Below are 27,662 nucleotides of genomic sequence, written 5' to 3'. Positions count from 1 at the left end.
TGCCATCTCTGGGGTCAGCTATCTCCCCTGGTCTGGGGGAACTGGGGAACCAGCATCTTGCCCCCAGTGCTGGCACATGGCCCCCAGATTCTAGATCTGGGTAGCCCCCATTGGTTCTGTGCCTCCCCCTCCAGCAGGGTCACCTGTCCCTCCTTTGTCCCCCCAGGACACCTCCATGCTGCTCAGCTGCTGCTGCCCTGTTCCCACAGCAGGACCGTGCCACCCCCACTGCTCCCCGGGGAACGTGCCCATCACCTTGGTCTCCAGGCAGGCCCAGAGCCGCTTGTTTGCTCTGGCCGGGGGACAGGGCCGTTTCCCAGCAGCCCTGTGCCCCGTCCTTGCTGGGATTTCTGCTTTCCACGGCGTGGCAGGGAGCCGGCCGGGGCCTGGCTGGGAACCAGCAGCCCGAGGCGAGCCAGCATTGTCCCGGGAGCACAGCGAGCCCTGTGGCCGCACCCCCTGCCAGGGCACCAGAGGCACGAGGGGACCCCTTTCTGCCTTGCCCACATCAGCCAGGTCCGATGCTCAGAAATAAGCGCTCAGGACAGCCTCAAACCGAAAAGTCATTTTATTGGTACCATACATGACTCATAAATGGCACAAACTATGGAGGGGAGGAAGAAAAAAAAAAAAAAAAAAAAAAAAAAAAAGAAACAAAAAGGCATTACAGTGTGCCCGGGGAGGGCAGTGAGGGGCTCCACACCCTCCACGGGAGCCCAGCAGTGCGGTGGCGAGAATCGTACCTTAATCTCAAAGCAGAGCCCCCCCTCCCCGCCACACTGGGCTCCCACCCTGGGAGCCTACTCCCCCACCCGCAAAGGGGCTGTGGGGACCCCCCATGCCTGCGGCTGGGGATCTGTGGGGCTGAGCCTCCTGCCTCCGGGCTGCCCATGGAGGGGCCCAGGAGCCGATGCAGGCATCTGTCCAGGGATTTTGGGCTTGAGTCAGGCCAGGGCTGAGCCAAGGGGCTCCCATCTCCCTGCCCAACCCCAGGGACAGCAGAGGGGGGGGACACACACGGTGTGTGTGTGTGTTGTCCCCTCCCTGCAGTCTCAGCCCTGAGTGGGCAAGACGCAGGGTGCAGGCAACACCCCTGCTGCAGCCAGAGACCCACCTCTGCAAAGCCCGCCAGCCCCCAGCCCCACGGGGCAGTGGGACACATGCTGTGGGATCCCCGGTGGGGAGCTGGGGCGGGGGGGGCGAAGCTGGTGGAGAGAGTGAGGTGCACCCCCCCTCTCCTCCAAACCGCAGGGCTGCTCTGCCTGCCCAGGCTCCCTTACACACTCACACACACACACAGAGACCTCTCGCACGCACACTCTTGCACACACACACCCCCCCCCCCACCAGGGCAGTCCCAGCCACCCCTGTGGCAGCACTCACTGCAACCCCACCTCAGGGCGGTGCTGGGGGGAGCCCACGGGCAGCCCTGACCCCCAGCTCCCCCCCAAACCCCCCTCCGAGGCTGCTGGGGTGAGCTGGTGAGCACAAACGCCCTCCCCTGGCACCTCCCATCTTCTCCTTGGAAGAAGCCTTGGAAGGGATTTTTTTTTTTTTCCTTTTTTTTTTTTTTTAAACCAAAAAAACCCCAAAAATTATTATTTTTCTCATCGTTTCCCCTAACATCAATGGAGGCACCTGCTCTAGTGATAACACATTGAAAGAACAGTATCGTACACACTGTCTACAGCGCGGAAATGTACAAGCACGAGGTACACGAACCCGAGGAGGGGGAGCGGGGACAACAGCACACAAGATTTACATTGAGGAGGGAGGCGGGGGGCTGCTGCCCCCGGCCCCTGGAGGGATTAGAAAGGAAGTCTGCAAAGTCTCTCCTTGGTTTGAAGCTCTCCGAACTGGATATAAAACGAGACTCCCAAGAGAAGAAGCCTGTACAAAAGTCAGGACAGGGTGAGAGGGCTCAGGGCGGGGAGGGGAGAACTGGCGAGGGGGCTGGGGGGGGGGGGGGGTTCCCATTTTTTTTTTTTCTTTCTTTTTTTTAAACTTACAATTTTAATAATATTATTTTTTTTCTTAAAAAAAGACAAAAGTAGGAGGTACCAGGAGCCAGGGGTTGCAAAGGGGCCCCAGGCAGACTCACACAGGGCAGGGGGAAACACAGGGGCTGCGGGCAGGGAGCCAGGGCACCGGCTGCTCTGGCAGAGCCGCGGGTCCTCCATGCCCCCTCCCAAGCCCCCCCCCACGCACTTCCTATATACAGAGTCCCCCCATGGCCCTGCTGCGCTCTTGCCCCTGGGGAGTGAGGGGAAGGGGAGGGAGAGCGGGGAAATGCGACGGGGCCCTATCCTCGATACCACCCCAGCGCAGCAGGATCCGACCCCGGCCGGAGGAGGCTCCGTGGCAGAGCCGACAGCACAGGGAAGGCTTTCCATCACCGGCCCCCCCTCACCCCAGCCCCAGGTTGGGCTGGAGACGTGCAACCCCGCTGCAGGTGGCTGCCCAGCAAACCCCAACCGCAGGACCTGGGGAGGAGGAGGAGGAAGAGAGGAGGGTCTCTGGGCTGTGCCAGACCCCAACACACAGCATCTGCACACCACCGGCTTCCCAGTCGCGCCAGCCACTGCCGACACCTCCCTCCTAATTCCCCCCGCTCAGCAGGCAGGGGCTGGGCACATCGGGGCGGGGATGAGAAGTTCTCCGGGGAAGAAGCAGGGAGGAAGAGGGAGAAGGGGGAATAACGAAGCTACAGCCCCGGAAACCCACCCCTACCCTGGGGTCCGGCGGGGAGGCAGGCGTGGGGGGAGCGGGGAGGCGGCGGGGGGAGAGGGCTGGGGGCTGCCCACCTGGCGCACGCCCCGGGCCGTGCACCCCCTCAGCCGCACAGAGCCGATCCGCCCCCAGTACCTCGCCGCTTCCCAGTCACTCTCCGTTGCAAATGTACAGGTAGATCGGTTGGGACTGAGTCCACGGGGCGGCGGGGGGGCCGTTACTGCGACGCCTGCGACGTGGGGTTCTCTGACTTGCTCTCCTGGCTGGAGGGCGGTTTGCTGTTCCAGGGGCTGTTGGCCCCCAGCGCCGGCGAGTTGTTGAAGCTGTCCTCGTCGTCGATGCCGTTGGCGGCGTCAAACTGCGTGTTCTCCAGCCGGGTGATGAGCCGCTCGTCCTCGTCCCCAAACTCCCCCCCCATCAGCGTGGGCTCGCCTACCACCATCACATCCTGAAAGGGGAGACGGTCCCGAAACATAATCGAGGTGGGGGGAGCCCGGGCCGCCAGACCCCCCCCAGCACCACAGACCCTTCCCCCAGCCACAGGGCCACCTCCTCATCTCAGTCACAGGACCTGAGGCTCGGGCAGCACATCCTTACCCCCTCACAGGGGAGCAAAGCAGCTCAGGGAAGGAAGCTGGGACACTCCCTCCTTCTCCCCATCTGGAGAGAGCCAGGGGGCTTGGACAGGCAGTCCCCGGGGGTCTCTCCCTAGTCACTCCCGGGAGCTGGGGCAGGAAGCCCTCCCCTCCACCCCGGGGGAGGAAGAGAGAATGGAAACGGGATGCTTACAGGTACCTGACTGGACAGGGCAAAGGTGCTGGCTGGGCTCTTCTTCTTGCTGTTGCTGTTGTTGGTGTTTCCCCCGCCGGAGCTCATGGTGCTGCCCCCCGACATCTTCCTTTTCCGGCGCTTGCTGGGCTGCTGCCGTGCTGGCTCCGCTGGTGGAGGAGAGAGATACGGTCAATCCCGACAAGGAGCCAGTGCCCCCCAGACCCTGCTCTGCAAACCCCTCTTCTCTGCAAGGACCACATCCCCCTCCGGGGCAGCATCACTACCTTCCTCCCCTCCACAGCTTCACCATCCCCCCAGCGCAGGGGACAGAGAGGGTGCAGGAAGATTTCCATCCCTGCTTTGCTTTCCACAGGCAGCTGGAAGCCCGCAGGTAGGGAACACTGGCTGCCTACAGCCCCGCTCTGCCCCAGCGGGAAGGCAGGTCGGCAGAGAAGGAAGCTGGCTGCTGGACTCAGGCCCCAGCCTCACAAGGCAAGGCCAGGGACAGGCTCTGGGGCTGGGAGAAGCCTGAGCTGAGGGCAGGGCCTGAGCGGGCAGCCCCAGAGACCCGTGGGCAGCATGAGACTCACCAGGCGGAGCGACCATCCGCTGCCACTTCTGGAAGAGGCAAGTCTTGAGGCAGTCCCGGGGACTGAGGCTGTAGGTCTTGTGCCGTGACATGAGCTCCTGCATTGGTTCTAGGATTACACAGAGCTGCAGGGAGCAGACAGACACAGGGTTAGATCATGACGCTCCAGGTCCCAGCAAAAGCCCCTCCGTCAGGCAGCCGGCTGCCTTGCACCGACCCAGGCTGTGCTGGGAGCCTGCGGGCTCCAGCAGACTCACTGCCCCACAGCTCTCTGCAGCCCATCTGCAAGACCCCTCTTACAGAGCCTGCCTTGCTGCCTCTCCACGCCCCAGGGCAGCTGAGAGCACGAGACATGGCCACCCAAGGTCCCCCCCAGCATCAGAGATGTGTGTCCCCTCTTCCCCCACACTTACTCGGAGGTAGTTGAGTGTGGAGTTTGAGAGCCCACAGCGGGTGATGTTCTTGGATAACTGGTCCAGCATCTGGGGGTCCTGCGCCTAGGAGCGAGAGGGACAGATGGTTCAGCCAAATCTGGGCTGGGGACAGCACTCCCGTGCCCCAGCCTGCAATGGGGGGACAGGGTCGAGGCCCCCCTAACCCTTCACAGCACGGAGAGGAGCTCAGCCACCCTGTGTCCCTTGTGCCGTGGGGGGGCTCCTGGAGCAGTACTCACATGCATGGCAAGGATGCTGCGGGGGATGAGCTCTCGATGCTGGCGGATGCTGAAATGCCACGTCTTTATCCTCATCATGTCATCGAACATGAACTCCAGGTAGAGCCGCCCCTCCACACACACCTGGGCAGGGCACAGGGTCAAGAAGAGCCTGCCCCCACTTCCCCCAGCCCAGATCCCCTGAGAACCCACTGCTGCACACCGGGATCCCACTGCTGCGCACTGGAACACCCTCCCGGTGGCTTGCCCCTGCCTGCCATGAGACTCAGCACAAGCCAAACCCACGAGCCCACAACGGCCCTGTGGGACCGCAGCCACGGAGAGGGCACACTGGACCAAGACACGAGGGGCAGGAGGAGCCACGGGCGCAGCTGGTACCTGGGTGAACATGGGCTTGCCGTGCTGGGTGACCATGGTGCACTGGTCACAGTCCAGTGAGACAAAGTTGTTGTGGAAGGACTCCTTGGGGTGCTTGAGCACGTAGTAGAGCTCTGTGGCCCCCCCTTCAAAGATGCTGCGGAAGTAACGGGGAATCAGAGTCCGGCCGATCGCTGGAGCGGGAGAAGGAGGAAGATGTCAGTAAACCTGGTTCACCCAGACGTGCCTTGGGGCTGCAGAAGGAGGGGGCCCCCCAGTCCCCATCGGCTGGAGGCAGCTGAGCTCTGACACCTTGCCAGCATCCCTCCCCCCAGCACCACAACCACCACATTGCCTCCCAGAGAGGCAATGCCCTGGGGAAAGAGGGCTCGAGCTGGTACTCACTGTATCTCTTTGGTCCATCCTCCAAGCAGAAAGTGATTGTTAACATGGCGTCATCCTCGAAGAACTCCGTGGTGAAGGCGTCCCACCACAGATTGTCACATTCCTGGGGACGGCGGAGAGATGCTAGGTTATGGGGAGGAGAGACAGACAGACAGACAGACAGATGCTGGCTGCCAGGCACAGCAGCCACGCGCTCAGCCCGCGGAGGACTGCGCTCCTGGCTGAGCGCTCAGAGATGGGGATGATGAGCCCTGTCCCATGGTCAAGCGAAGGACAAGGCACTCAGGGACCTGCACGGTGGGGCAGGACCCTGCTGCCAAGGGGATTCCTCCTAGAGCCAAGGCAGCTCGTGAGGGCAGGCAACACAGAGGACCCCATCCCCAAAATACACCCCTGGGAGTGTCCCTCCACCCCTGGCCAACCCTCACTCCCCACCTCTGTCCAGTTCTGCAGCCTCTTGTTGAGCTCAAATATCCTGTAGTCGGTCTGGTTCCCGTACGGCGTGTGCCTCCTGCCCAGAGAGCAGAGCAAGCAGTCAGAGGGGGAGGCAGCCAGGGGGTGGGGAGGGGTCCCAAGCCCGCGGTGGGGGGATGCACAGCCCCTCCAGGGCTGGGAAGAGTCCGAGCAACCCCCCACAAACCCCAGACAGCAGTGTGCTGGCCCTGCCGAGGCATCCCCACCACGGGCACAAGCTCCCCTCCCAGCGGGGTCCCCGCCAGTCCCCCCATGCTTACCCAATTCCAGGCTCCAGGTACGTCGGTGGGTACATGGGAGTAGGTCTGGTGGGGGGAAAGATGCAGGCAGGTCAGTGCTGGTGGGGATCTCCCTCCCTGCCCACCACAGCTCCCCGTTCCCTGCCTACAGCAGCAGGCAGTCAGGCTCGCTGGAGGTGAGACCCCACATGTGGTGCGGGCTGTACCCTGGCTGCTGACATCTGACAGCCCCATGGGGCAACCTGCACCCCTGAAACTGGGCTTTGCTCCCACATCGATGGCTGATCCACCCCTCCTGGGCCCACAGCTCTCCAGGGACATGCCTGGCTCCTCTGCAGCTGGGGCTGGTGCCAGGCAGAACACAGGCTGGAGAAGGGGCTGTTTTGTCAGGAATTGGGAGTGCAACCTGTCCTGGGTCACCCCAGGGGCTTGGCCTGGCAAGGGGCTTGGCCCCACAGACCTTGGGGATCCTGGGGGCTCCCTTCATCCCAAATATTGCCCTTTCTCCACCCAGTGCCACCCGTGCCTGCTTCTCTCTCCCCTTGTGCTAACTCAACTCCATGCGCTACAGTTTCCGTACGCTGCTGAGAAGCCTGACAGAGAGACCCTGGAGTGCAGACTGCAAAGCATCCCCAACCTTGCAGACCCCTCCCCAGGCCCCAGCTCACCCCACATCTCGATCCAGCATGGTGCCCGGGTGGAAGGGGGGGAAGGCGTTGCCGTTCGGGGGCTCCTTTGGCGAGTACAGCTTGAATGACTTAGAGGAACAGCCTGGAAAGAGAGAGAGGACACACAGGTCAGCTGGGGGCATGCTGCAAGGAGGGACACCCTGATGTGAGGAGAAGGAGGAGGAGGAGGAGGAGGAGGAGGACGTGGAAGGACCAGCCAAGCCCCCATCAGCACAGCCCCTTTCCTCCTCTGCTCCTCCCTGATGTCAGGCCAGCCCCTTCACCCCACACACAGCTGCAGGTCTCCCCTGTGCAGGATGGGACCCACAGAATCAGGGCCAAGCTCTCAGGATCAGCAGCCAAAGGGGCCCAGCACCGTCCCAGGGATTTGCCACTGGTGCCCGGAGTTTCTCAGTTCTCAGCTGGCCAGGCTCTGGGGATGGTGCCCGAGGGGGACAGTCCAGCTGGTGAGCAGGGAGGGGGGGGCTGGCTGGGCCCTATCCTCCCCCTAGCCCTCCCTCCCGCGCTGCTCCTAATCCCACTAACCCGACCCAGGAATCACACAGGATCTTTTCGCTGACCTTTCTATCGTCATGGTGACGGGTGAATAATCGCCCGGAGGGACGGATGGCGGGTCCCCAGGCAGCCACCATCTGCCGCTTGGGCAGGCCAGCGGCCACCCGGCTCCAGGTGGACAGAGAGATCCCACACACCAGCCCCCGGCCCTGACCAAACCACCCCACCACCCCAATGCCTTGCTGCCCCCCGCAGCAGCGGGGCAAAGGACAAGGAGCCCACAGAGGACCATGGAGTGGAATGGGGTGTGCAACCAGGCATGCAACGTGTGCAAGCCAGCACCCATCCCCGAAAACAGCCTGGGGACCCCCCCAGGCCTGCCAGTAGGAGACAGGGATGCCCGCCAGATCCAGCCATGCCGGCACAGCCAGCCCCATCCGGGCTCCCAAGGGGCAGCCGGGGGCTCCCATGCTCGCTGGCCCCCTCCCACCACCGGGGCAGATTCCCGGGAGCATCTGCTGCCAGCACCCCTCCCTGAGCCCCGCGGGAGCCCCGGCACGCCCCATGGCTGGCAGGACCCAGCATGCTGCGCCCGGGTGCTGCCGAGGCACGCGGCTCCCCGCCGGCGGGCAGCCGGGCAGCCGGGCTGACCTGGATGGGGTGCAGCGGCGGGCGGGCTGCCAGGCAGCTCCGGCTCCACCGGCTCAGCCGGCCCTGCCGCGCACAGGCATGTCTCCCCGCACCGTGCCGCAGGTGGGGGCCCCGAAGCCAGCCCCACTGGGCTGCCGGCCACAGCTGGGGCCAAGGCGGGATCCCCGTCGGGCCACCCGCCCACATGAAGCCCGGGGCCGGGCACTTCCCAACGCCCACAAGCTGCCAGAATTGCTGCCCGGTGCTGCAGAAAGCGAGCCCAGCGGTGGAGGGAAGCATTCGGGAGGCACCAGGCACCACTGCACGGCCAGGCTGCGGGGAAGGACCCAGGGACAGGATCGGAGCAACCACTTGGCTGCGATGGATGTAGGACGGGAGCAAACAGCATCAGGGTTAAGGAAAGCGGTGCCAGCAGCACTGGGACCCAAGATGTCCAGCTCATTGTGACCTGTTAGCCAGTACAGGAGCCTGAATGACCAGGGCATCACTGTCACCCCTGCCGAGCTGCCTGGGACCCTGAGCCTGCAGTCACAGGGATCGCACACACAGCTGAGCAAGCAAGGGCTGGTCAAAAATAGAGAGAGTCACCTCCCCAGCGTTAAATCCCAACTTGCAACAGAGGAAATCTGCATTTCACTCCTTGATTCTTGTCTTCTTGGGGCCGTGGTGCCTTTTCACCGTGTTTCCCTGTGGCAGCCAAACCCAGCCTCTCCCCAGCACCCACCAGGACGCACCAGTCCCGCGGGGCTGCTCCCGCTCCTGCCTGACTGCAGTGATGGTAACTGGGGCACGGCACAATTTCTCATACGGCTGCTAACAACGTTGGCCCCTTGCTCTTACCTAACGTTTTCATAGATAAAATTTTTTTTAATAGGGAGGTCAGTGCTGATACAAGGGAATTTTTTCTTTCTGCTTTAATCGCTGTCAACTTGTGTCTAATGGAAATTATAATTCAATCAGAATTGCACTAGAAACACAGAATTTCCATTTCCTCTGCACTACTGTTAAACGACACGATGTCGAAGTGTGCTTGATGCATAGAAAACTTCCCAAAAGCGCATGTCTTCTGTTGAAAACAAACTGATTCATTAGGCAGACAGCAGTGGCTGGAGACGGGGAGCTGAACTGCTTGTTTCTGGTCACCATGTCCTCGAGGAGGGAAGAAAAAAACCAGACCCAGCAGGTCTTGTCCTCTGATGCTTTGTTTTTATTCACTGATGAGAGATGGGAGGAAAAAGTTCCCAAGATTTCTTGCTCTCCTCAGTCCCCATCTTGCTTCCCATGGTACAGGAAGGTCTCTTGGGGTGGTGAGACCAGGGGGACACATCACCATCTATCCATTCTGCTTCTGGTGTTCTTCCCTAGCCCCCTGCTCCTGGAGGTGGGACAGCAGACAAGCCAGCCCGCTGCTCCAACCCAAGCATCCATTTAAATCCTGGGCCTTCCCAAGCAGGTTAATACAGACACAACCTGCTTTTGGGGCTTCACTGAGTGACCTATCTCAGGATCTAGAGGAGTGGAGAGGAGCCTGTTATGTGACCTCAGCAACACCAGCATCCTGACCAGGAATTATTTTTAATGCAGTGTAAAATGTTACTGGATTCAGTGGTTTTAAATAACACTAACAATAGCCTTAGGATTTGATACAGGCTGTCCGAATTCTGCTCTCACTGTAGACACTCACACTACACACATTACATGAAATAACGCAATTACAGCAGCAGCAACACCAACCTTTACCCACACAAGGGTCACAGCACCCAGTCTGGGAGATTCCACCATCACTGCCTCACCCCTTCACGCTGCCCCAGCTCCCTGCAAGTCCCGTCCCGCTGGGTGCAGTGACCCAGACCCGCAGGATGCGGCCCTTCCCAAGCCAAGTCCAGCGCTTGGCCCCAGCTGATGCCTCTCCACGTCCCTGCTCTGCTTCCTGCTTTTTGCACGGAGGATCCGGGCAGGATCCGGGCAGGCTAGGTGCAAGCAGGGATGATGCTTGACGGCCGGGTGTGTGATGCCCCTGCGGACCCCGAGCTGACGGCAGAGGCTTCCCGGGGCTGTCCCCAGGTGCTCGCCCAGCGCTGCAGAAACACGTGCATGGTCGGCAAGGGAAAAAATCAGGCTGACGCTGCAGTTGGTGAGCTATTGGCCCAGGCAGGTCTGGGCAAACAACACGGTGCCCATGGCCAGGTGGGCGGCCCCACAGCTCCTCCTCAGCGGGGAGGCACGGGAGAAGGGAACCCCGTGGAGGAATGCCCCAGCTCATCATCCTCTGCCGAGGCCAGATCCCTGGCCAGGGCAGGATGGAGCCGGCCGGCACCGCACAGAGCTGCCACAAGAGCTTGGGCAAGGAAGCAGCTCCAGGCAGGTGGGTGCCCAGGGAAGGCAAGGCGGGTGCTCTGCCAGTGACTCACGTATAGTCCAGCACTGCCCAACCCTCTGCCTGCCTTCTCCTCTGCTTTCCCTGCCTGCGAGCTGCCAGCCCCGTGGGGAAAACTCTCTGGTTCACTGCTGGGCAGGTTTGCTTGAGCAGGAACAGTTAAAACCCTAACCAAATCCCCAGAGGTGGGGAACATCATGTTTCCCAAGCAGCTAAGAGCACGGCAGGCACCTCGCAGAGCCACCACAGCCAGGTGACAGCAGGGCACCGTGAGCTGAGACAAGTGCCAGCCAGGGAGCTGCCTGACTGGGCAGGGGATACACAGAGCCTTTCCTGGTGTCTGGCAGGGAGAAAAGCCCCTGCCTGCACTCCCCTCGCTCTGTCTTGCCAGCAGAGAGCAAAGAGCTGCTGAGGACAGAGGACAAAGGCAGAGCAGCACCGGCATCTCGCTCCTACACCTGCAGTCACCAGCAGAAATCGGTGCTCCCCGTCCCAGAGAGGAGCCATCCCCAGCCAGGCAGCCAACACGCTTTCTACGCAAGCAGCAAAGCTCAGCAACGAGGCAGGGACTCCAGAGGCTAAAACAAAAAAAGATAAAAATAAATGAAAAAATGGGGCTTGAAAGAGGCCGCAGGGTTACAGCTCAGCCAGGGAGCATCCTGCTCCTCCCAGCAGCCGGGCGGCGAAGAAGAGGGGCTAGCCTTCGCTAAAGGCTGTCGCTGCTTCCCGGCATGCACCCTGCCTGCTGCTTCCTGGCTGCCTAACGAGGCTTTAAAGTGTAAATAGCGGCATTGTTTCGCAGGGCTGCCTCGCTGGGGTGTGGGAGCCGTGATAGCGGCAGGAAATCCATCTTCCCAGCCCAGCCCCGCTGGCAGGGCTGTGGGGAGGGTGCTATCCAGGAGGGTGCTATCCGGAGCCCGGGTGCAAGGCAGCGTCTCAAATAATTCACGTGGCTTTGCCCGGTGACGGTGCCTGGTGCCGGAGAAGCTGGCAGGGCTGGGGGGTAAACACAGAGAAGTATCCAGAGCAACTGGGACAGGCAGAAGCACACCGAGCAGTCCATGGTCTGCCCCCACAAACCTGCCTTTACCTCTTCCTTCTCCTCTTCTTCCAAGCGGAGGGGATGGAGCAAGGGCAGTTGCAAACCCCAGTGTTGTTATTAAACTGACAGGAACCCAGGCAGCACACACCGAGGCATGGCCCAAGACATAATCAGCGACGATCTCAACTTGCAGCAACCCCATTTGCTTTGAAAATGCAGAACTGACCCAGCTGAAGCTCCCAGGAGGCCAGGCTGTCCAGGGAAGAGGAGACGTCACTCCTGGAAGGGACCATGGGACGATGCCACAGATCCAGCGGCATACAGAGACTGACCCTGGCCAGCATGCCGCCTGGCTCTGACCCATGCAGAGGCAAAACCCACAGCACCGCCTGCCCTCTCCTTTCTCAAGCTTATCTTGACCACTAGCTGCCTTCCTGCCCGTACCACATGGCCATGCGCGGTGTCCCCTGGGCGCAAGACAGCGGGGAGGGACACGTGCCGCAGCTCCCAGTCACATCCTGCAACATTAGTGCAAGAGCCCCCACTGTAGCACATAAAGCACCCTGGACCAGCGGGTGCTCCTCTCTATCGACTGGCTTGCAAACTCAGGGGGACAGCCAGAGAAGTGATAATTAGCTGCAGTTAATTATTACAAAGTGACAAACTTGATGCAAGCTGCAAGGTGGCGCTATGCGAAAAGCACTGGGTGAGGAGAGCCCAGGCCAGGACCTGGATTTGGGGGTCGAGGCTCAGAGTGGTCCCACAGTCTCAGCTCTGTCAGAGCCCTGTGTCTCCTGAGAAGGCATCCTGCGGAGCTGGGTACTCAGCGGGGATCTGGGGGGGCCTTGCTGCCCTGCGGTAACCCTAGGGATGGCAGGAGTCTCCCCCTTCCTGTCCAGGCCCTCAGATGATTCAGACACGTGGACGGGGATTTCTCCGGGAGGGAAAACGGGAGAAGAGCACGCCCTGCCAATTGCAAAACAGCCTGAAAATTGAATCACGTCCAAGGCTGCAAGCCCCAGATGCAATCCCACAGATAACCCAGTTTCAGCTCCACTACTATCAACTTACCACGAGGCAGTCATTTCCTGCGACTCTCGGGGAAATATCCCACTGTCCCTAATTACTCCTTTCGGCTCACCGTCTCAAAGACGATCCATAATCAAAGACTGCTGGTTTCCGCCTCGGGAACGCACCTTTCACATTTTCGGCCGCTTTCCCTCTCACCCAGATCCCTGCACACGGGGGCCCTGCCACCCTGCAGGGCTCCTGCAGCAGCCGGGCTCCCGTCCCTCCCGCAGCACGCACCGGGGCAGCATCAGCACGCACACAAATGATGTGGTGTGTGAACCACGGGGCTGGAAAATAAACCCTTGTCAGCATCCTGTGAAAAAAAGCCTCCCAACAAACTAGGATTTTCATCTTGAAAGGTTTTTTTAGGCTCTGCAGCAGCAAGGGAAAATTCACAGCCATAGCCAACCGCGGCGATGGCCCTGCAAAGCCCGCTCCCGGCTCCTTGCCCGCCACGCACGTGGTGGAGCAAAACCACGTGGCTCTGCACGGTGTTGTGGGGCTGCTGCTGGGGGCAGCCCTCCACAGGGACAGCATCCGCCCGGGAGGGCCGGAGCCGAGAGCCGGCAGGCAGGGAAGCGGCGGAGAGCAGCTGAGGTCTGTCCCTCCATCCGCAAAGGGGGATCCCCGGGCTGACCCCCCAGACCTGCAAGACCCACAAGCGCCGCTGCCTCGGAGCGTGGGAGGCTGTCAGCCCCCACGTGGTGCATGGAGATTTGCGATCCCGGGATGCAACACTCCACCTCGCTCCCCGCCGCTGCCAACGGCGCCGAGTGCTGCACGCTGGGACGCGTAGTCTCTGGAGACGGCGGCCCCGACGCCGACAGCCGCCTCGCTCCATGTTGCGTCCTAGGTGGAGCCCCCACAGCCCTGGCAGCCGGCCAGCCGCCCGCTCCGGGGGTGGCGGGGGAAAAAAAGCTGGATAACTCCCGCTGCAAGGATGCGGTGGGAGCTGGCGCCTTCCAGCTGGCCACACCAGGGCGGTGCGTGCCCGGGGGCAAACCTCGACGCTGGGGTGCAGCGCTCGCCCCGAGGTCCGGACCACTCATGGATGCCCGCAGAGGGGAGGGACAGCACGAGCATGGTGGGAACCTGCTCGCTGCAGCTTGCAAAGTACCTCCATTGCTTCTTCAAGCTGTCAGGGCAAGCCTCTGCCCCCCCCCACCCCAGCTCAGGCTGAACTTCTCTCTCTTTAGGACTCGGTTTAAGAGGCGACGCGGGAGCAGCTGAGCGAAGGACAGAGCGGGCCACTGGCAGTGCTGGGGACAGAGCAAACGCTTGCGGTTGCGGGACTCGCGCTGCGCCGCTGCGTGCTGTCGCTGGCATCAGGGCTTTGGATGACCAGCACAGGATGGGGCCAAAACCCCATGGAGCAAAGGGACAGGGTACAGCCGAGCACACCTGACTGCTGCTCCCGAGGCACGAGCAACCCAGCCTGAGCTCCCAGCCCCAGCAGCACAGCGCTGTAGAAACCATCTCCACCATCGCAGCACAGCCCCGGGGAAACCCTCTCAGCCAGGCATCCCCAGTCCTAACACCAGTCCACCCGAAACAACAGCAACCGGTGGGGCAGCAAACCTCATCGCAGCAAGCGTTCCAACCCTCAAACACATACACGTGTGGCACAAACAGGGGGAGCACCCCCTCCCTGGGTCGCTCGGAGGATGGGAGGTTTCCAAGGGAGAGGGCCAGGAAAAGCACTGCAGCTGCTCTGTCACCACGCAGGACCTGGGGTTCGTGTTTTTTACACAGACCTCAAGTTCACACCGGTGCAGAGCTGCAAGCGCAGGAGGCTGGCACCCTGGGAGAGACCACTTGGGGACAAGCACCACTGCCACCCTGCCAGCCACAGGACAGGGAAGGGGACCTGGGGCTGGGCTGGCCCACCTCGGCCCCTGCTCCTGCATCTCGAGGGGCTGAGGAGGCTCGGGGCTGCCAGCTCTCACCGCTCTCCAAAAAGAAGCTTTAAGAGGTTCCAGGTCTTCAACCCGAGGCACCTTTGCTCACACATGAACTTCTGCAGCTTTTCACTAGCCTCTTCCTATTTTACATCGACTGACCTGCTGCGGGTGAGGGAAAAGTTCCCACCAAACAATGGCAAAACCCCTGTATCACCAAACCCTCTGGCGCCAGCCTGTCCCCCCTCACATTACAACTTTTCTTTCCCTTTTGGAAGCAACACAGCTTGCATGTTGTTCTGCTGGGTGCTTCTCTCCCCCATCTTTAAGGTGTGCGTGGATCACAGACCTGAGATTTCTACAAAATCAGGAGGGCAGAGACCACGTTCGGTTCTCCTTCAGTGAAAACCACAATTCTCCCACGAGAACACTCCAAAACCTGAGGCTTTAAAGAAGCAATAAGGACATCCAAATTTGCCCGTACTTACAACAAGAGTGGTAAGAGTCGATACCTGACCAGAGCTGGAGGAGCCACTGCAAAACTGCCCAGACAAGGTGGTATCGAAAGCACGAGGAGAACAAACTGGGGAGACCCTGGGAAGGGGTGCTTGCTCCCATGCCTGCCTGACCCGCCAGGCACCCACAAGCCAGCTCAGATCCTTCTGGTGAGATGGAAGCAGCCGGAGGATTGCGATACAGGATGGGTGCCCCGCTCCGCACCCCAGAGGGTGATTCCCCGTGGGACTCCACAGCCTCCAAGCCCTTCGCTCGCACCTCACCCAGGGACCGGCCACCACCTCTCGTTCGGGCTCCCGCTGCGGCACCGGCCTTGGCAGAAGCCGGCGGCTGCTCCCCGGGCTCCTGGCCAGCCGGGGCTGCAGCGAGGGGATCAGGAGCTGGCCGAGGAAGCCTGGCCAGCGCTCCCCTGGGGTGCTTATCTTATCGCCCATCCCGGGCAGGCAGGCTGGCAGGGACCGCTGGAGGTCAGAGCCCGGCCAGCCACCCGAGATCAGGGCAGCCTGCCACAGCACGCTCTACCAGGGGGGCTTCAGGGGAACACCCCCCCTGGATAAGACACCGCTCTGCTGATTCCTGAGCTGGAGCTGCAGCGCTGAGTTTCCCCCCGGCCCCGAGGATGCTGCACCCACCTCCAGCCCGGACCCCCGCTCCAGCTGCCCCGGGCCGAGCCCGTGCTTTGTCTGCCGGGGAGGATGAGCCCCCTGCGCCCACAGCCCCCCGAGCCCGGACCCCCCGGCGGGGCAGCTGCTGCGAGAAGATGCGTGGCCCCCCTGCGTTTGCGCCCCTTGGACCTTTTATTCCCTTCGAGGTACCCGTGGGAGGCTGGCGGGACCCTCCGAGCCGCGGGCAAGGATGAAGTTGCAGCAGGCAGCGAGGGGAGGCGGGCGCGCAGCCCCCGGAGCCGGGCAGCGGCCCCGCAGCCCCTGTGACAGCACGCGTGGGGGGACCGGGAGGGCGCGGGGCAGCTGTCAGGGGGCTGGGGCAGGGGAAGGAGCCGGGGGAAGAACAAAGGGAGCTGCGGGCTGGGATGGAGCAGGGCACGGCGGGGCACGGGGGCTGCCGGCAGCACCCCGCGGGGTGGGGGTGCCTCTCCAAAAGCCAAGACCTGGGGTATGGAGAGGGGAGGCAGGCGGACAGGCAGCGAGAGGGGGAACAGGCAGGGGAGCTGGTGGGGAGGAAACAAGCCGGGGGGGCAGGGGTGCACGGGGGAACTGGGGGAGAGGAGGGACGGGGGAGCCGGGTAGGGATGGAGAGAGGAGCCGGGGAGGGAGAGGGGAGCTGGGGACAGGGATGGAGCCGGAGCGGGGGGCAGAGGAGGCGGGCTGGGGGAAGCAGAGGGGGCAGGCAGGCGCGGGGGGGCTGCAGCGGGGATCCCGGGCCGTACGGGGGCCGGGCGGGGAGCGGCGGCGCGGTGCGGCCGCGCACAACTTCGCAGGCGCGGGGGGGGGGGTGGGGGGGGCGCGGTTGGGACCCCGGCCCTCCCCTCCGCCGCCCGAGGTAGCGGTGTGGGGGGGGGAACGACAGGCCGGGACCGGGAAACTTCCGCGGGGGGGGTGGGGGTGTGAGTGTGGGGGGGCGGGGTGACTCACGGCGCGGGCGGCGGGCGGGGGTCCGGCGGCGGCGCGGGCGGCGGGCGGGCGGCGGGCGGGCGCTGGGCCGCCGCGGGGGCGGGGCGGGCGGGGCGCGGGGCGGGGCGGGGGCGCTTCCTTTGTCTGCGCCGCGGTCGGGACCACAATGGCTGCGGCGGCGGCGGAGACCGCTCCCCCCACCCCCCCCAACACCGACGCCTCCCCCCCCCCCCCCCCCCCCCCCCCCCAACACCACCCCGGCCCGTCGTTACCTCGGGGGGGAAAGGGGGTGCCCACGCACTGGGGGTGACGGCCAAAAAGGGGGTCCCCGGAGAGCTGCCCCCCACCCCCCCCACCAGCGCTCCCCGGGATGCGGGATGGAGCCGGGCCCCGCTGAGGAACTCGGCACCGGCCGGGGAAAGGTTTCCTCCCCCCCGCGAAAGTTTCAATAAAAATACACCTTTTCCCTAGTTTGGTTTGGGGTTTTCTTTGAAGTTTTTCAGGATTTTTTTCTTTCTGAAACTTGTTCCTCTTTCCCCCAGTTTATGGCAAGGAAAAAAAAACAACAACCTCTTCGTTTGGGAGGGGCTATTAAAAATAAAACGAGCTGGTTTGCAATTGCCAGCAGACCCAAAAGGTCTCCTCTCCTTGACAAAACTCCAACCTATTCCAATTAGGAGTTTTCATTAAAATTTCCATTTCTATAAAAAATTTCCATAATGAAAATTTCCATTACAAAAAAATCCCCATTTTTTCCATTCCCCTCTTGCCCCACACCTGCCCCTCACGAGCCCCTGCTCCCTGCCCTAGCAGGGTGCTGGCACAGACCTACTCTCCCAACCCAGCTGGAGAGCTCAGGGGCTGCAGGGATGTGAGCCGGCACCCCAGAGCCCAGCCTGGGTGTCCCCCCCCGACCCTCAACAGCCCCCAGCTCCAGGTGGGAGAGCCAGGCTCGGCGTGCAGGGCTGTCTCAGACACGCGCACACACACGCGTTTGTGCATCTCGTCTTGCACACGCGAGCTGGTGTGCGCGCTGACGGGCCGGCATGCACTTGCACGTCTCCCCAAACGCCTCCCGGCACACCCCCGGTTGGGTGTGCACCCACGCCCGGGGCACGCACACCTTCCCACACCCCCTCGCTCACACAACCAGGCCCACGCCTCGTCCCCTCCCCAAAACAGCACCTGTGGGCTAACACAGGCACAACCGGTCCCCCTGACAGTGCACGCATGGCAGGTGTTAAAACCTCAGCCACGAGGTTTCGGGGGTGTCCTCCCCTCTGTGCCCGTGCACCCCCAAAGCCCTGCACCTGAGGACTGGGGGCAGTCCCCTGCTCCCCAACCCGATGTGCTGCCGGCTGGGACCGGCGCCGAAGGGGGGTAGGCAGGAGCGGCTCCACAGCAGTGTCCCCCCGCACCCCATGCTGGTCCCCATCATACCATCGTGCTTAATTTCCCTTTCCCCTTGCAGGCTAACCTGCAGTGAGCACTCCTTTCCAGGGGCACGTGGATAAACAGAGCAAAACTCTTTGTAAAACCCAGATAAACAGAGAGAAAAACTCACTGTAAACCCAAAAACCTTGGTGAAACCCCGCTCTGCGAAAGGCACACGCAGCTGCAGGTACCCACGCTGCCAGTGCCGTGAGAAAGGGGCACAGGGGGATGCTGCAAGTGCCCTGACACGCTGCCCCATCGTTGCCCGTCCCCCTGCCAGCCCGACTCTGCGTGGCATGAGGTGAGATGGGGCTGCGGCAGGCTGCAACCCGCCATCCTTAGACCAATAAACCACGTCAGCCGTAACACCAGTGACAGCTATGTGATGGCACAGTCCTCCTGGTCAAGCCAGGCCATTAAATACAGCTCGCCCGTGCCCTGTTCCCACTCCAGGGCTCAAGGATGCACAAGGCACAGCCAGCCACCAGCGCTCAACATCACACCGTTACTGCAAAATACTGCAAAACACTCCAAAAAGGGGTGTTTTGCCCCTGTACCAGCGACTCCCAGCGCCAGTGCCATGGCCAGGGGGATCAGAGAGGAGCCCCCACCAGTCCCTGGGCTGCACAGCCCCGCGCATCCACAGCAAACATGCCCCGAGCAATTTATCCCAGGGCTCAGTAGCCCTCCGGGACTGCTCACGTGTCCCTGCTCGGCTCTGACGACAGCGCTGGACTGGTCCACGTGGCTGCAGCAGCCCCAGCTGTTTATGGTTATAGCCGAGTTAATAATTAAATAGATGCTGGATGGAGAGCAGAAGGGCTGGGATGCAGCTGGGAAGCGTGTGTGGCAGCGAGGGTGGTGGGGGGAGCCCCTTCCTCGCGATACGCTCACGCCCGCAGTGCGGGGGGAGCGGAGGGTGATTCCAGCTCCCAGGGTTTTTGTGATGGGGCACCGCATCCCCTGGATCCCAGCCTCTGCTCTCCCCCTAGCAAGGGCCCCACGCCTGCCTGGGCTCCCCAAAGCCCAGCCCTGCTCCGACAGCCGGTGCAGGTCTCAGCCAGGGAACCGGCGGCAGCTCGGGAGCAGGAGTGAGCACAGGGATGCATCCTGAACAGGCGGATGGGAAGAGCACGGTGGGCACCACAGCAGCTGGGGGATGCCCGGGTCTCTCTGATCCCCATGGCCAGGGCTCAGTGTGCCTGCAGAGCACACGTGAGGGATCCCGGGTGAGCAGCACGGCAGAGGCAGGGCATGCCCACACGGACACCCGTCCAGGGCCCTGGCAGGCGCAGGCGTAGAGCCGGGACATGGACGCACGCTTACATAAAAAATAATAATAATAAAAATCTGCTAGCTCTGCAAACAGCACAGCCTGCACAGGGGGACAGACTGGCCTGGCGCTTCCAAACCTCCTGGACTTGTCCAAATAGCAGTGAGATCAGGGCACCATCGCACGCACGCAGGCTGCAGCAGTGCAGCACAGCACGCACCCCAGAGCCCCACTTCCAGGAAGACAACAGCCCTCCCCTCCCCAAATCCTACCACCTTTCAAACAGAAATATTCTTTGCTTCCCTGTTTCTCAAGGAGGGGTTTCTCTCCCTGCTAAAGCTATGCAAATCTGGATCAAGGAGGGGGTCTGGGACAGGAGGGGCCCCCTTTTTTGGCTGGAGAAGGCACAGCTCCATCTCTCCCCCGGAGAGAGGCTTGGGGGAGGCTGGAAACTCAACGGTGAGTCATGCCGGGCAGGCAGCAGATCCTGGGGGCTCCTGGGATTAACCCTTCAAAACCAGAACTGCTTCCAGACACCCAGAAGCAGGAGGAAAGCCCAAGGGCTGGGGGAAAAACTGGCTGCCAGGGCAGGGTGGGAAGTTACAGGGTCGCATCTTGAACACCCTGCAGGGGACAGAGAAGAAAACCAAAGTATGCGAGCACTGGACGACGAGCAGCAACCAAGTGCATGCATCTGTGCCCATCCCCTCCAAAACAAGAGGAGGTGGACAAAGATTACAGGGGCGTGCAGGACCCTAAAGTGCACGGGGTCCCTATGGGGCATCCGCCCTCACATCATGCTTTGCTCTGACGCTGTGGGTCAGCCGCACCGCTGCCCAGCTGGCCGCAGGTTCTGAGGGGAACGCGCAGTCCGCAGGCAGGCTTTGGCAGGTCCTGCTGGCAAGGGGTTTCCCTGTGGCACCAGCACCAGAGAAATGCCCCGCAGTGTTCCTGTGCTGTCCTTGAGACATCTCAACGTGTGTCCTGCAAGAGCTCGGCCCCAGCGCGGCCACCCGCAGCAGCGAGCCCCGGCCCCTCTGGCAGCAGCCCGGGGCCAGCCTGCCAGAGCCGCAGGGTTTTAAGGCTCCTCCGGAGGCTCCAGGTGGATTCTCTCATGTTACAAGAATGGTTTGTTTTACAGCCCCTTTCCTGGCCTAGGGCTGGTCCCTGCAGCCTGGCTGGGCCTCGGATCCCACGGTGGGGAGGGGGCGACATGCAGCATGGCTGCACAGCCCCAGCATCCTGCGTCTGCCTGCTGTCCCCCGAGAAGACCTTCACCCCACCAAGGGGCAGGCACTGCTGCTTAAAATGGGAAACCAAGGCACAGCCCTCAACACCCTGCCCCACACCTCCAGTGACTCTCACCCCAGCTGGGAGAGCACCCTGGTCCCTAGCCTGCTGCTCCCCTCCATCCCCTCCCCTCTGCCTCCACAGCAGGACCCCTGGCACCCCCACGGAGATCCACAGGGCTGGGAGCTGCCACCCACCAAACCCCCACCCCCCAGGGATAAGCACAGGGCTGGCCTGTACCTCCTGCTACCCCCATGCCACCGTGCCCTCCCGTGTTGGAAGCCTTCCAGGAGAAGGCAGGGGACATCTCCCAGGGCCATGGCCGCACGTGGTTGACTCAAAGCAGGTAAGTCTCTGCCGGCGGAGCCCACCCCCCCTGCCACCCCCACGCGGTGCTGCCGAGCGCTCCGGAGCGGCTCTCCGAATATAGCAGCATCAAATAGCTCCATCAATAATGCATCGCTTCTGCTTCCTCTCGCTGCCGTGTTTTCGTTGCTAACATGCGTGTCCTTCCTGTTAGCGGCCGCCGCCTCCCCACCACCTAGGCCAAGCAGGGACACGGCCACCAGAGTATGGGGACGGCAGCTCCCACGGCTCCGGGTCCAACTCCTGCTGGGACTGGACACCCAGCCCTGTCCACCCCAGTCTTTTGGGGGGGGACATCACTGGCGGTCCGAGCCTCCTGCCGCGCACGCGCTGGCAGCAGGCAGGGCGCCTCGGCACGCTGTGGCTGCCCAGAGGATTTGGCAGGGGCTGCCGAGCTGGGAGGAGCATGACAGCATCTCCCCGGCCTTGGCGGGGCAATGCCCCTCCGCAAGGACTGTTGGCAGCCTGGTACCCAGGTGGTACCCCCACTCCTGACTCCAGGCACCACTGCCCCACGCTGGGCTCCTCCAGCAGCTCCGCACGAGCGCCACCATCCCCGGCTGGGAGAGAGCTCCCGCTGCCTTGCTCCTGCCTGCCCCTGCCCCGGGCTCACCCCGGGCCGGTCGGTGCAGGCAGGTCGGGGTGCCCGGGCCTGCCCCGTGCCCGGCGGAGCTGCGTGCCCGTCTGCGACACGGCGTGCTGCCATCTGCTCCCACCGGCGGGGAGGCTGGGACCGGGGCGGGAAAGAGCTCGCTCCCCCCAACCCTGGAGGGGTGGGAGGACAGGCAGCTGCCTGCAGCAGGCAGGGGCAGCCCCTGCCCTCGAGAAAAGCCCCCGAGGCTGTGCATGACCCCGGAGAAGGATGCATGTGGCAGAGCAGAGGTTGGCGCAACCAGCTGCTGCAGAGCAGGGGGGTGCAGGAGCTGCCCCGTCGTCGGGGGCAGACACCCCGCCAACTCTCGCCTAGCGCGGTCCCCAGCACGGCCGGCGTCCCAGCCTGGCTCAGGCGGCAGCTCCACCTGGGCTGCGCTGCAGAAACCTGGCTGCGCTCCCAGCACCAGCCCCTAGGCACGTAGGAGGGGGGACGGGGCTGCCGCTCCTGCAGAAAGCACGGGGCCCCCCCACCCCCCCGGCTCCTGCCTGCCACCCCCGCACCGCGGGGCCGTCCCAGGGGGGCAGGCACCATTACCCTGGTACAGGGGGACCTCCGGGACCTGCCTGTGGGTCCCACAAAGCCAGAGGCAGACCAAGACCTTGCAAAGCGGGGGCAGGAGCTACACCCCACAGGGGCCCCCCGAGAAAGCAGCCGCAGAGGGGTGCAGGCAGGGCGTTATCGGCCGCCCCACGGGCAGGGTGGGGTTGGGGCCAAGCAGGGGTTGGCGCCTGCGGTGGGGGAGATTACACCTCAGGTCTAACGTTCACCCCCGATCAGCAACCTGCCTGTGAGGGAAGGGGGCAAGCAACGATGGGGGCCAGTTTGACAGCTCTGGGGGGGGGTCCCATCCCTCCTGGCACCCACTGGCACCCCCTCCCAAGGGGAGCACCCTGCGCTGATGCACAGCCCACACTCCTGGACCTCTGTGAGCACGCTGCATCGAACCTCCCAAAAACCCACCAGCATCACCTCCGCTGCGGCCACCCCATTCCTGCCCAGCAGAGCCCCCAGGACAGTGACCGGGGGTCCCAGGCGGACAGCTCCATCATCCCCACTCCAGGTGGGGCCCGGCAGCCCCCTGGCAGCCCTGCTGGCTCCCCCGCACCCTCCCCCCAGGCACCGGCAGGAAACCACAGCCTCAGCCTGCAGGCAGGCCGATAACGGTCACCCAGCCCCATCCTGCCTGCACCCACCACCGCCCCGGGGAGGGGGCACCCAGCCCAGCTGCCCCGACACCCGCTGCTCCCCAGGCACGAGGTAAAGGAGTGCACCCACACCACGCACAACAGCAGCCCCGTGGGACCCGTGTCACCCCACATGGAGCTGGGGGCTCTCACAGGCCGTGTCGGCAGCGCAGTGTGCCCCAGGAGGTACCGGCGGCCGTCGTGCATGGGCATGCACGCTCCCGGCCTGCCACGCAGCCCGCGCCTCGTGTGTACAAGCAACATGGATGTGGCTGGGGAATCCCGCAGCAGGGGCGGGGAGGAGAGGGTGGCATGAAATCCTGTGAGCTGACGCCTGTGTGCTGTGCTCCTGCTCTGCCTGGGGGCACGAAGCCACCCGGCCAGCGCATTGCTGGCCACAAGCACTCCCAGGTCGCAGGGACACCTCCCTGCCCCGGGGGTCCCATCCTGCTGGCTGGCACCCACCCACTCCCCAAGGGAGCAGCTTTCACAGCAGGTTTGTGTTGAGCAGACAACAGCAGTTCTGGAGTAGACTTGGAGCCCAGCACAGACACACAGCGCTGAGCCCGCTGGCATGGCGCTAACCCATCCACGTTTCTCTAGGCGAAGCCGAGCCAGCAGCAGGGTGGGCTCGCACCGGCCCCAAGGAATGCTGTGACATGTCCAGCCTCACGCCAGTGCCTGAAACCCCGAGAAACCGCCCTGCCCAGCACAGGGTAGCCATGACCCCACGCTGCCTTCACCAGAGCGCACCAGGCGGACGACACAGCGCACGTGGCATCTACCAGGCAGGTGGTTCGCCGCGCAGAGGGGGACGGGGCAAACAGCATCTTCCATCCAAGCATCGCCAGCAACACGAAGAGAGCCCAGGTGAGAGTGCACGGGTGTGCAGGATGAGGCCTTGGGACCCCCACCGCTCCCTCCCCCCCAGCATGTCCAGGTGCACCCCAAGGTGCCCAGCAGCCCCAGGGTGTTTCAGAGCAGGAGCCCACGCTCATGGGGGCTGCCCGACCCCCCCGCTGCAGCGCCCAGCCCGCTCCGCGCTGTCCCTCTCCCCGCGCATCTGTCGCAGGAGGCACGTGGCACAGCTTGGCCTCGTGACGGCGGGGGACGCATGGCGCCAGCTCGGCAGAAGGGAGGGAAACTGCAACGGGCTGTCCCCCGGCCGGGCATGTCCATCCCGGGACCCAAAGCATGTGGGTCGGGAAGCCCTCCCTCCTGCCAGAGGGGTGCCATGGGCAGGATCCCTGCAAGGCGTCCCAGGGAAGGTGCTGACCTCGGAAATGTCGCTTCCCTGCTGTGGAGACAGAGAGGGAGCCAGCCCCACGGGGAGAGAGCACAGCTCTGCTCCCCTCCTCCCTCTCTCTGCACCAACAACATCACTATAGGGGGAAAAATAATGATAATAATAAAAATTACTAAAAAAGAAAGTGCAGAGCATGCTGGGAGTGCGGTGCCCCCGGGGGTCAGCACCCCACTGGAGTCTGGATGCCAAGACCTGCTCGTGCGAAGGGCTGAGCCGGCCGACCCCGGGGACAGCGGCATCAGCACCAGCACTGGGCGGCCTCGGCCTCCGCCGGCTCCGCTTGAGCCTGGCACACTCTCCCTGCTCACATCTCCATTTCTGGGCTGCGGGCCGAAGGCCCCCCAGCCCTCCATGACCCCAGCAGCTCCCCACCACCCTCGGGCACAAGGACCGCAGCAGGTTCCCAGCTGAGCAGCCCCCCCACCCCATTCCTCAAACCTCTTGCACACGGAGGTGAGGAGCAGGGAAACATCCCTGGGGGGGTGCAAGAGGAGCTGCAGCGGGGTAGGATGCACCCCTGGGGATGGCAGGGAGCACGTCACCCCCCCCCCCGAGAGGGCACAATCTCGAAGGGGGGTGGCCGAGACCCCCCCGGCAGCAGCTCCCAGGCAGGAAACTCCTCCAAGTTAACGCAGCCCCGAAGAGCAGCCTGGGCAGAGCGGCTCATTAAATGTTTCTGGCTGGCGGGAGGCCAGCAGCAGAGCTTGTTTTTTCTATATTCCGATAAACAGTCCGGGGAGGGGAAGGGGGAGGGGGGCGCAGGCTCTGGATGTGCCACCCAGCCCCGGCGGGGGAGCGGGGGGAGAGGCGGGGGGCACACGCGTGTGCACACACACATCGCACGCACCCGCGTGTCCTCCCCGCCGCGGGGGAGCGGGCAGCGGTGGCGGAGGGGGACACACACGCACACACACACACAACACACGAAGCCATCCGCAGGGATGCTCGCAGCCGGAGGGCGACCCCACGGTCCCCCATCACCGCACCGAGGGAGGACCCCCCGCCCCCCCTCCCCGCTTTGCGCCCACCAACATGGCGATGACATTCCCGGTGGCACGGGGCCAGCTCCCAGGGGACGCGGCGTTATCCGCCGCTCCGCCTTCGCCCCCGCCAAGGCGGGACCCCCGCCAAGGCCGGGGGGGTGTCAGGGAGGGGGGTGTCGAGGCCCTGGGTGCGGGGTGCCCGCCGGGGCGGGTGCTGTGGCTGCTCGGCCTGGCTCGCAGGGAGGTTCACGTGACTTTCTGCTTGAGGAAGCAGCGCTCTGGCAGCTTCCAGTGGGAGATGGAGGAGGAGGATGGGGGAAGGGGCCGCCTGCCTTCATGGAAACACGGCGGAGAGGCGCAGGCAGCGCAGGGGCGGGGGGCCGCCACGCAGGGGCACCCCCCTTCCCCGCCTCAGGGATCCAGCTGCAAACCCCTCCGCGGGGGTTGCACGGGGGATGCACGGGGACCGTGTGTGTCACAGCGTCCCGCTGCCCCCCGCGGACCCCCAACACAGGGGTCCCAGACTGGTGGGAGGCTCTCCCGGGACCGCCGGGGCACCGGAAAGCTGTCGCGGGAGCTGGGCTGAGGAACGTTCCCGCTGATCCCCCGCAGGGACCCCAAGTGCTGGCTGCCCAGGGAAACGGCAGAACCCCGTCCCCAGGGCGGCCAGGCAGCCCTGGGCAGGGCTCCCCTCTTCCACCCCCACGGGGACCTGGTGCCGGAGAAGGCTCCGGCAGCCCTCCGAGACCCCTGCCCTGCTCCTGGCACAGCCAGACCTGCACACAGCAGCAGGCGATGCAGCCCGGCCAGCTGCCCCAAACCTGCCCCAGACCCCAGGCGTCCAAGCGAGCATCCCTGCCGGGCGCTGAGACCTCATCAACTCGTCACACACCCCCCCAGGGTACCCCAGCAGCCCTGCCAGCCCACGGGGGCCAGGACGGGGAAGAAGTGCCTCAGCAGGCGCCCCACAATGGCCACGGTGGGGGAGCACCCCCATCCACTGGCAGCATGGCCAAGCCCCTCCAGGGACCCTGTGCCCCAAACTCACGGGGGGAGCAGGGGCACCCCACAGAGCTATTGCTCCTGCCACGGGGGCTGCTTTGGGGTCACCCCTTGCATTGCCACCTGCACACTGCCCAGCGCCCCTGCGGCACCCTGCCCGCGGGGTCCCAGCCCCGGGGCTGGCACTGGCACCCATGACATGGGGTCCCCAGCACCCATGCTGTTGGGTCCAAGCCCCATGAACAGACCTCAGCACCCATGCTGCGGGGACCCCAGCTCCCATGGCATGGTGCCCCAGACTCCAGCACCCATTCCTTGGGGTCCCCAGCACCCATGCCCTGGGGACCCCAGCACCCATTCATTGGGGTCCCCAGCACCCATGCCCTGGATCAGAGCAGCCACACCGTGGGGACCCCATACCCGTGGCTGGACCCAATGGCCACGCCGCAGTGCTGGGACCCCAGTCCCTGGCACCTTGTTGACCCCCACTTCACAGCCGGATGCCAGCACGAGTGCCATGGAGACCCCAGCCCCATAGCCAGCTCCCGACAGCCACGCCATGGGGACCCAGCCCCATCACCAGACCCCAGCACGAGTGCCATGGAGACCCCAGCCCCATGGCCAAACTACAGCACCCACACCAAGGAGTCCCCTGCCCCAGAGCCGGCCCTCAGCAGCCATGCCCCGGGGACCCAGCCCCATCGCCAGACCCCAGCACCAACGCCATGGAGACCCCAGCCCCATAGTTGGCTCCCAGCAGCCACGCCATGAGGACCCAGCCCCGTAGCCAGACCCCAGCCCCACAGCCGGCTCCCAGCAGCTGTGCCATGGGGGCCCGGGCACCATGGCTAGACCCAGCACCCGTGCCATAGGCTCCCAGCCCCACAGCCGGACACCAGCCCCATAGCCGGACACCAGCATCAATGCAGCGGGGATCCCAGTCCCCACACTTTGGGGACCCAGCCCCACAACCAGACCCCACGCCAACGCCGTGGGGACCCCAGACCCCAATACCATTGCGGCCCCCGCCCCATAGCGGGCCCCCAGCCCTACAGCCAGCCCCAGCCCCACGCCCCGGCCCCCCGCCGCCGCGGCACTCACCAGGGCATGCACAGCCCACTGACATCTTCACATGCCTGGCCCGGCCGGGGGTCGCTGCGCGCTGCCCGGGCCGCGGGGGTCTCGCATGGGCGGCGCGCCGCGGGCTCCGGCGCGGCGGGCGGCGGGCAGCCCCGCGCGGCCGCGGGCACGGCCACGGCCAGGGGCGGGCGGACGCGCCGCGGACCGGCGACGACGGCGGCGGAGAGAGGGCGGGCAGGCGGGCGGGGCGGGGGCCGCGGCGGCGGAACGGGAGCGGGGGCGGCTGCGCCGGCGGCGGCGGCGGCGGCAGCGGCGGGCGGGCGGGCGCGCCTCTGCGCGTGCGCGGGACGTCCCCCCCCCTCCCCTCCCGCGGGCGCGTGCGTGCTGCGTGCGTGCGTGCGCGCCCCCCTCCGCCCCGCACGCGCGCGCCCCGCCGCTCCCCGCCCCGGTCCTTCCCCGCGTCACCCCGAGGGCGGGTGGGCGCCGCCATGTCAGGCGCCGGCGCTCTCCCCCCAGTCCGGGGGGGCCTCGTCCTCCCGCC

General features: G+C 64.3%; 2 protein-coding genes across 4 annotated transcripts; one reads left to right on the top strand and one right to left on the bottom strand.

The window, feature by feature from the left end:
• Positions 1 to 553: 553 nt before the first annotated feature.
• On the bottom strand, positions 554 to 27,261 carry LDB1 (LIM domain binding 1). 3 transcript variants are annotated; one of them, XM_074875099.1, is made up of 11 exons: positions 27,143 to 27,261; positions 6,907 to 7,009; positions 6,260 to 6,304; positions 5,961 to 6,036; positions 5,526 to 5,628; positions 5,142 to 5,314; positions 4,764 to 4,886; positions 4,504 to 4,587; positions 4,092 to 4,215; positions 3,520 to 3,668; positions 554 to 3,178 (listed from the first exon to the last, which is right to left on the bottom strand). In XM_074875099.1, exons 1-11 carry the CDS (start codon positions 27,165 to 27,167, stop codon positions 2,948 to 2,950), a joined length of 1,236 nt encoding a protein of 411 aa, XP_074731200.1. In that variant the 5' UTR covers positions 27,168 to 27,261; the 3' UTR covers positions 554 to 2,947. The 3 variants fall into 3 exon arrangements, with proteins under 3 accessions (XP_074731200.1, XP_074731201.1, XP_074731199.1); XM_074875100.1 differs by having other exon boundaries at positions 3,526 to 3,668; XM_074875098.1 differs by lacking the exon at positions 27,143 to 27,261 and adding an exon at positions 11,541 to 11,561 and having other exon boundaries at positions 3,526 to 3,668.
• Positions 22,844 to 24,736, top strand: LOC141946026 (uncharacterized). Its single transcript, XM_074875101.1, has 2 exons — positions 22,844 to 23,246; positions 23,354 to 24,736. The coding sequence occupies exons 1-2, from the start codon at positions 23,063 to 23,065 to the stop codon at positions 24,136 to 24,138; spliced, it is 969 nt and encodes a 322-aa protein (XP_074731202.1). The 5' UTR covers positions 22,844 to 23,062; the 3' UTR covers positions 24,139 to 24,736.
• Positions 27,262 to 27,662: the final 401 nt, after the last annotated feature.

This window comes from Strix uralensis, chromosome 7 (assembly GCF_047716275.1).
Source record: "Strix uralensis isolate ZFMK-TIS-50842 chromosome 7, bStrUra1, whole genome shotgun sequence".
Lineage (NCBI taxonomy): Eukaryota > Metazoa > Chordata > Aves > Strigiformes > Strigidae > Strix > Strix uralensis.
The sequence above is the reverse complement of the archived record's forward strand: the minus strand, read 5'-3'. Positions and strand labels throughout refer to the sequence as shown.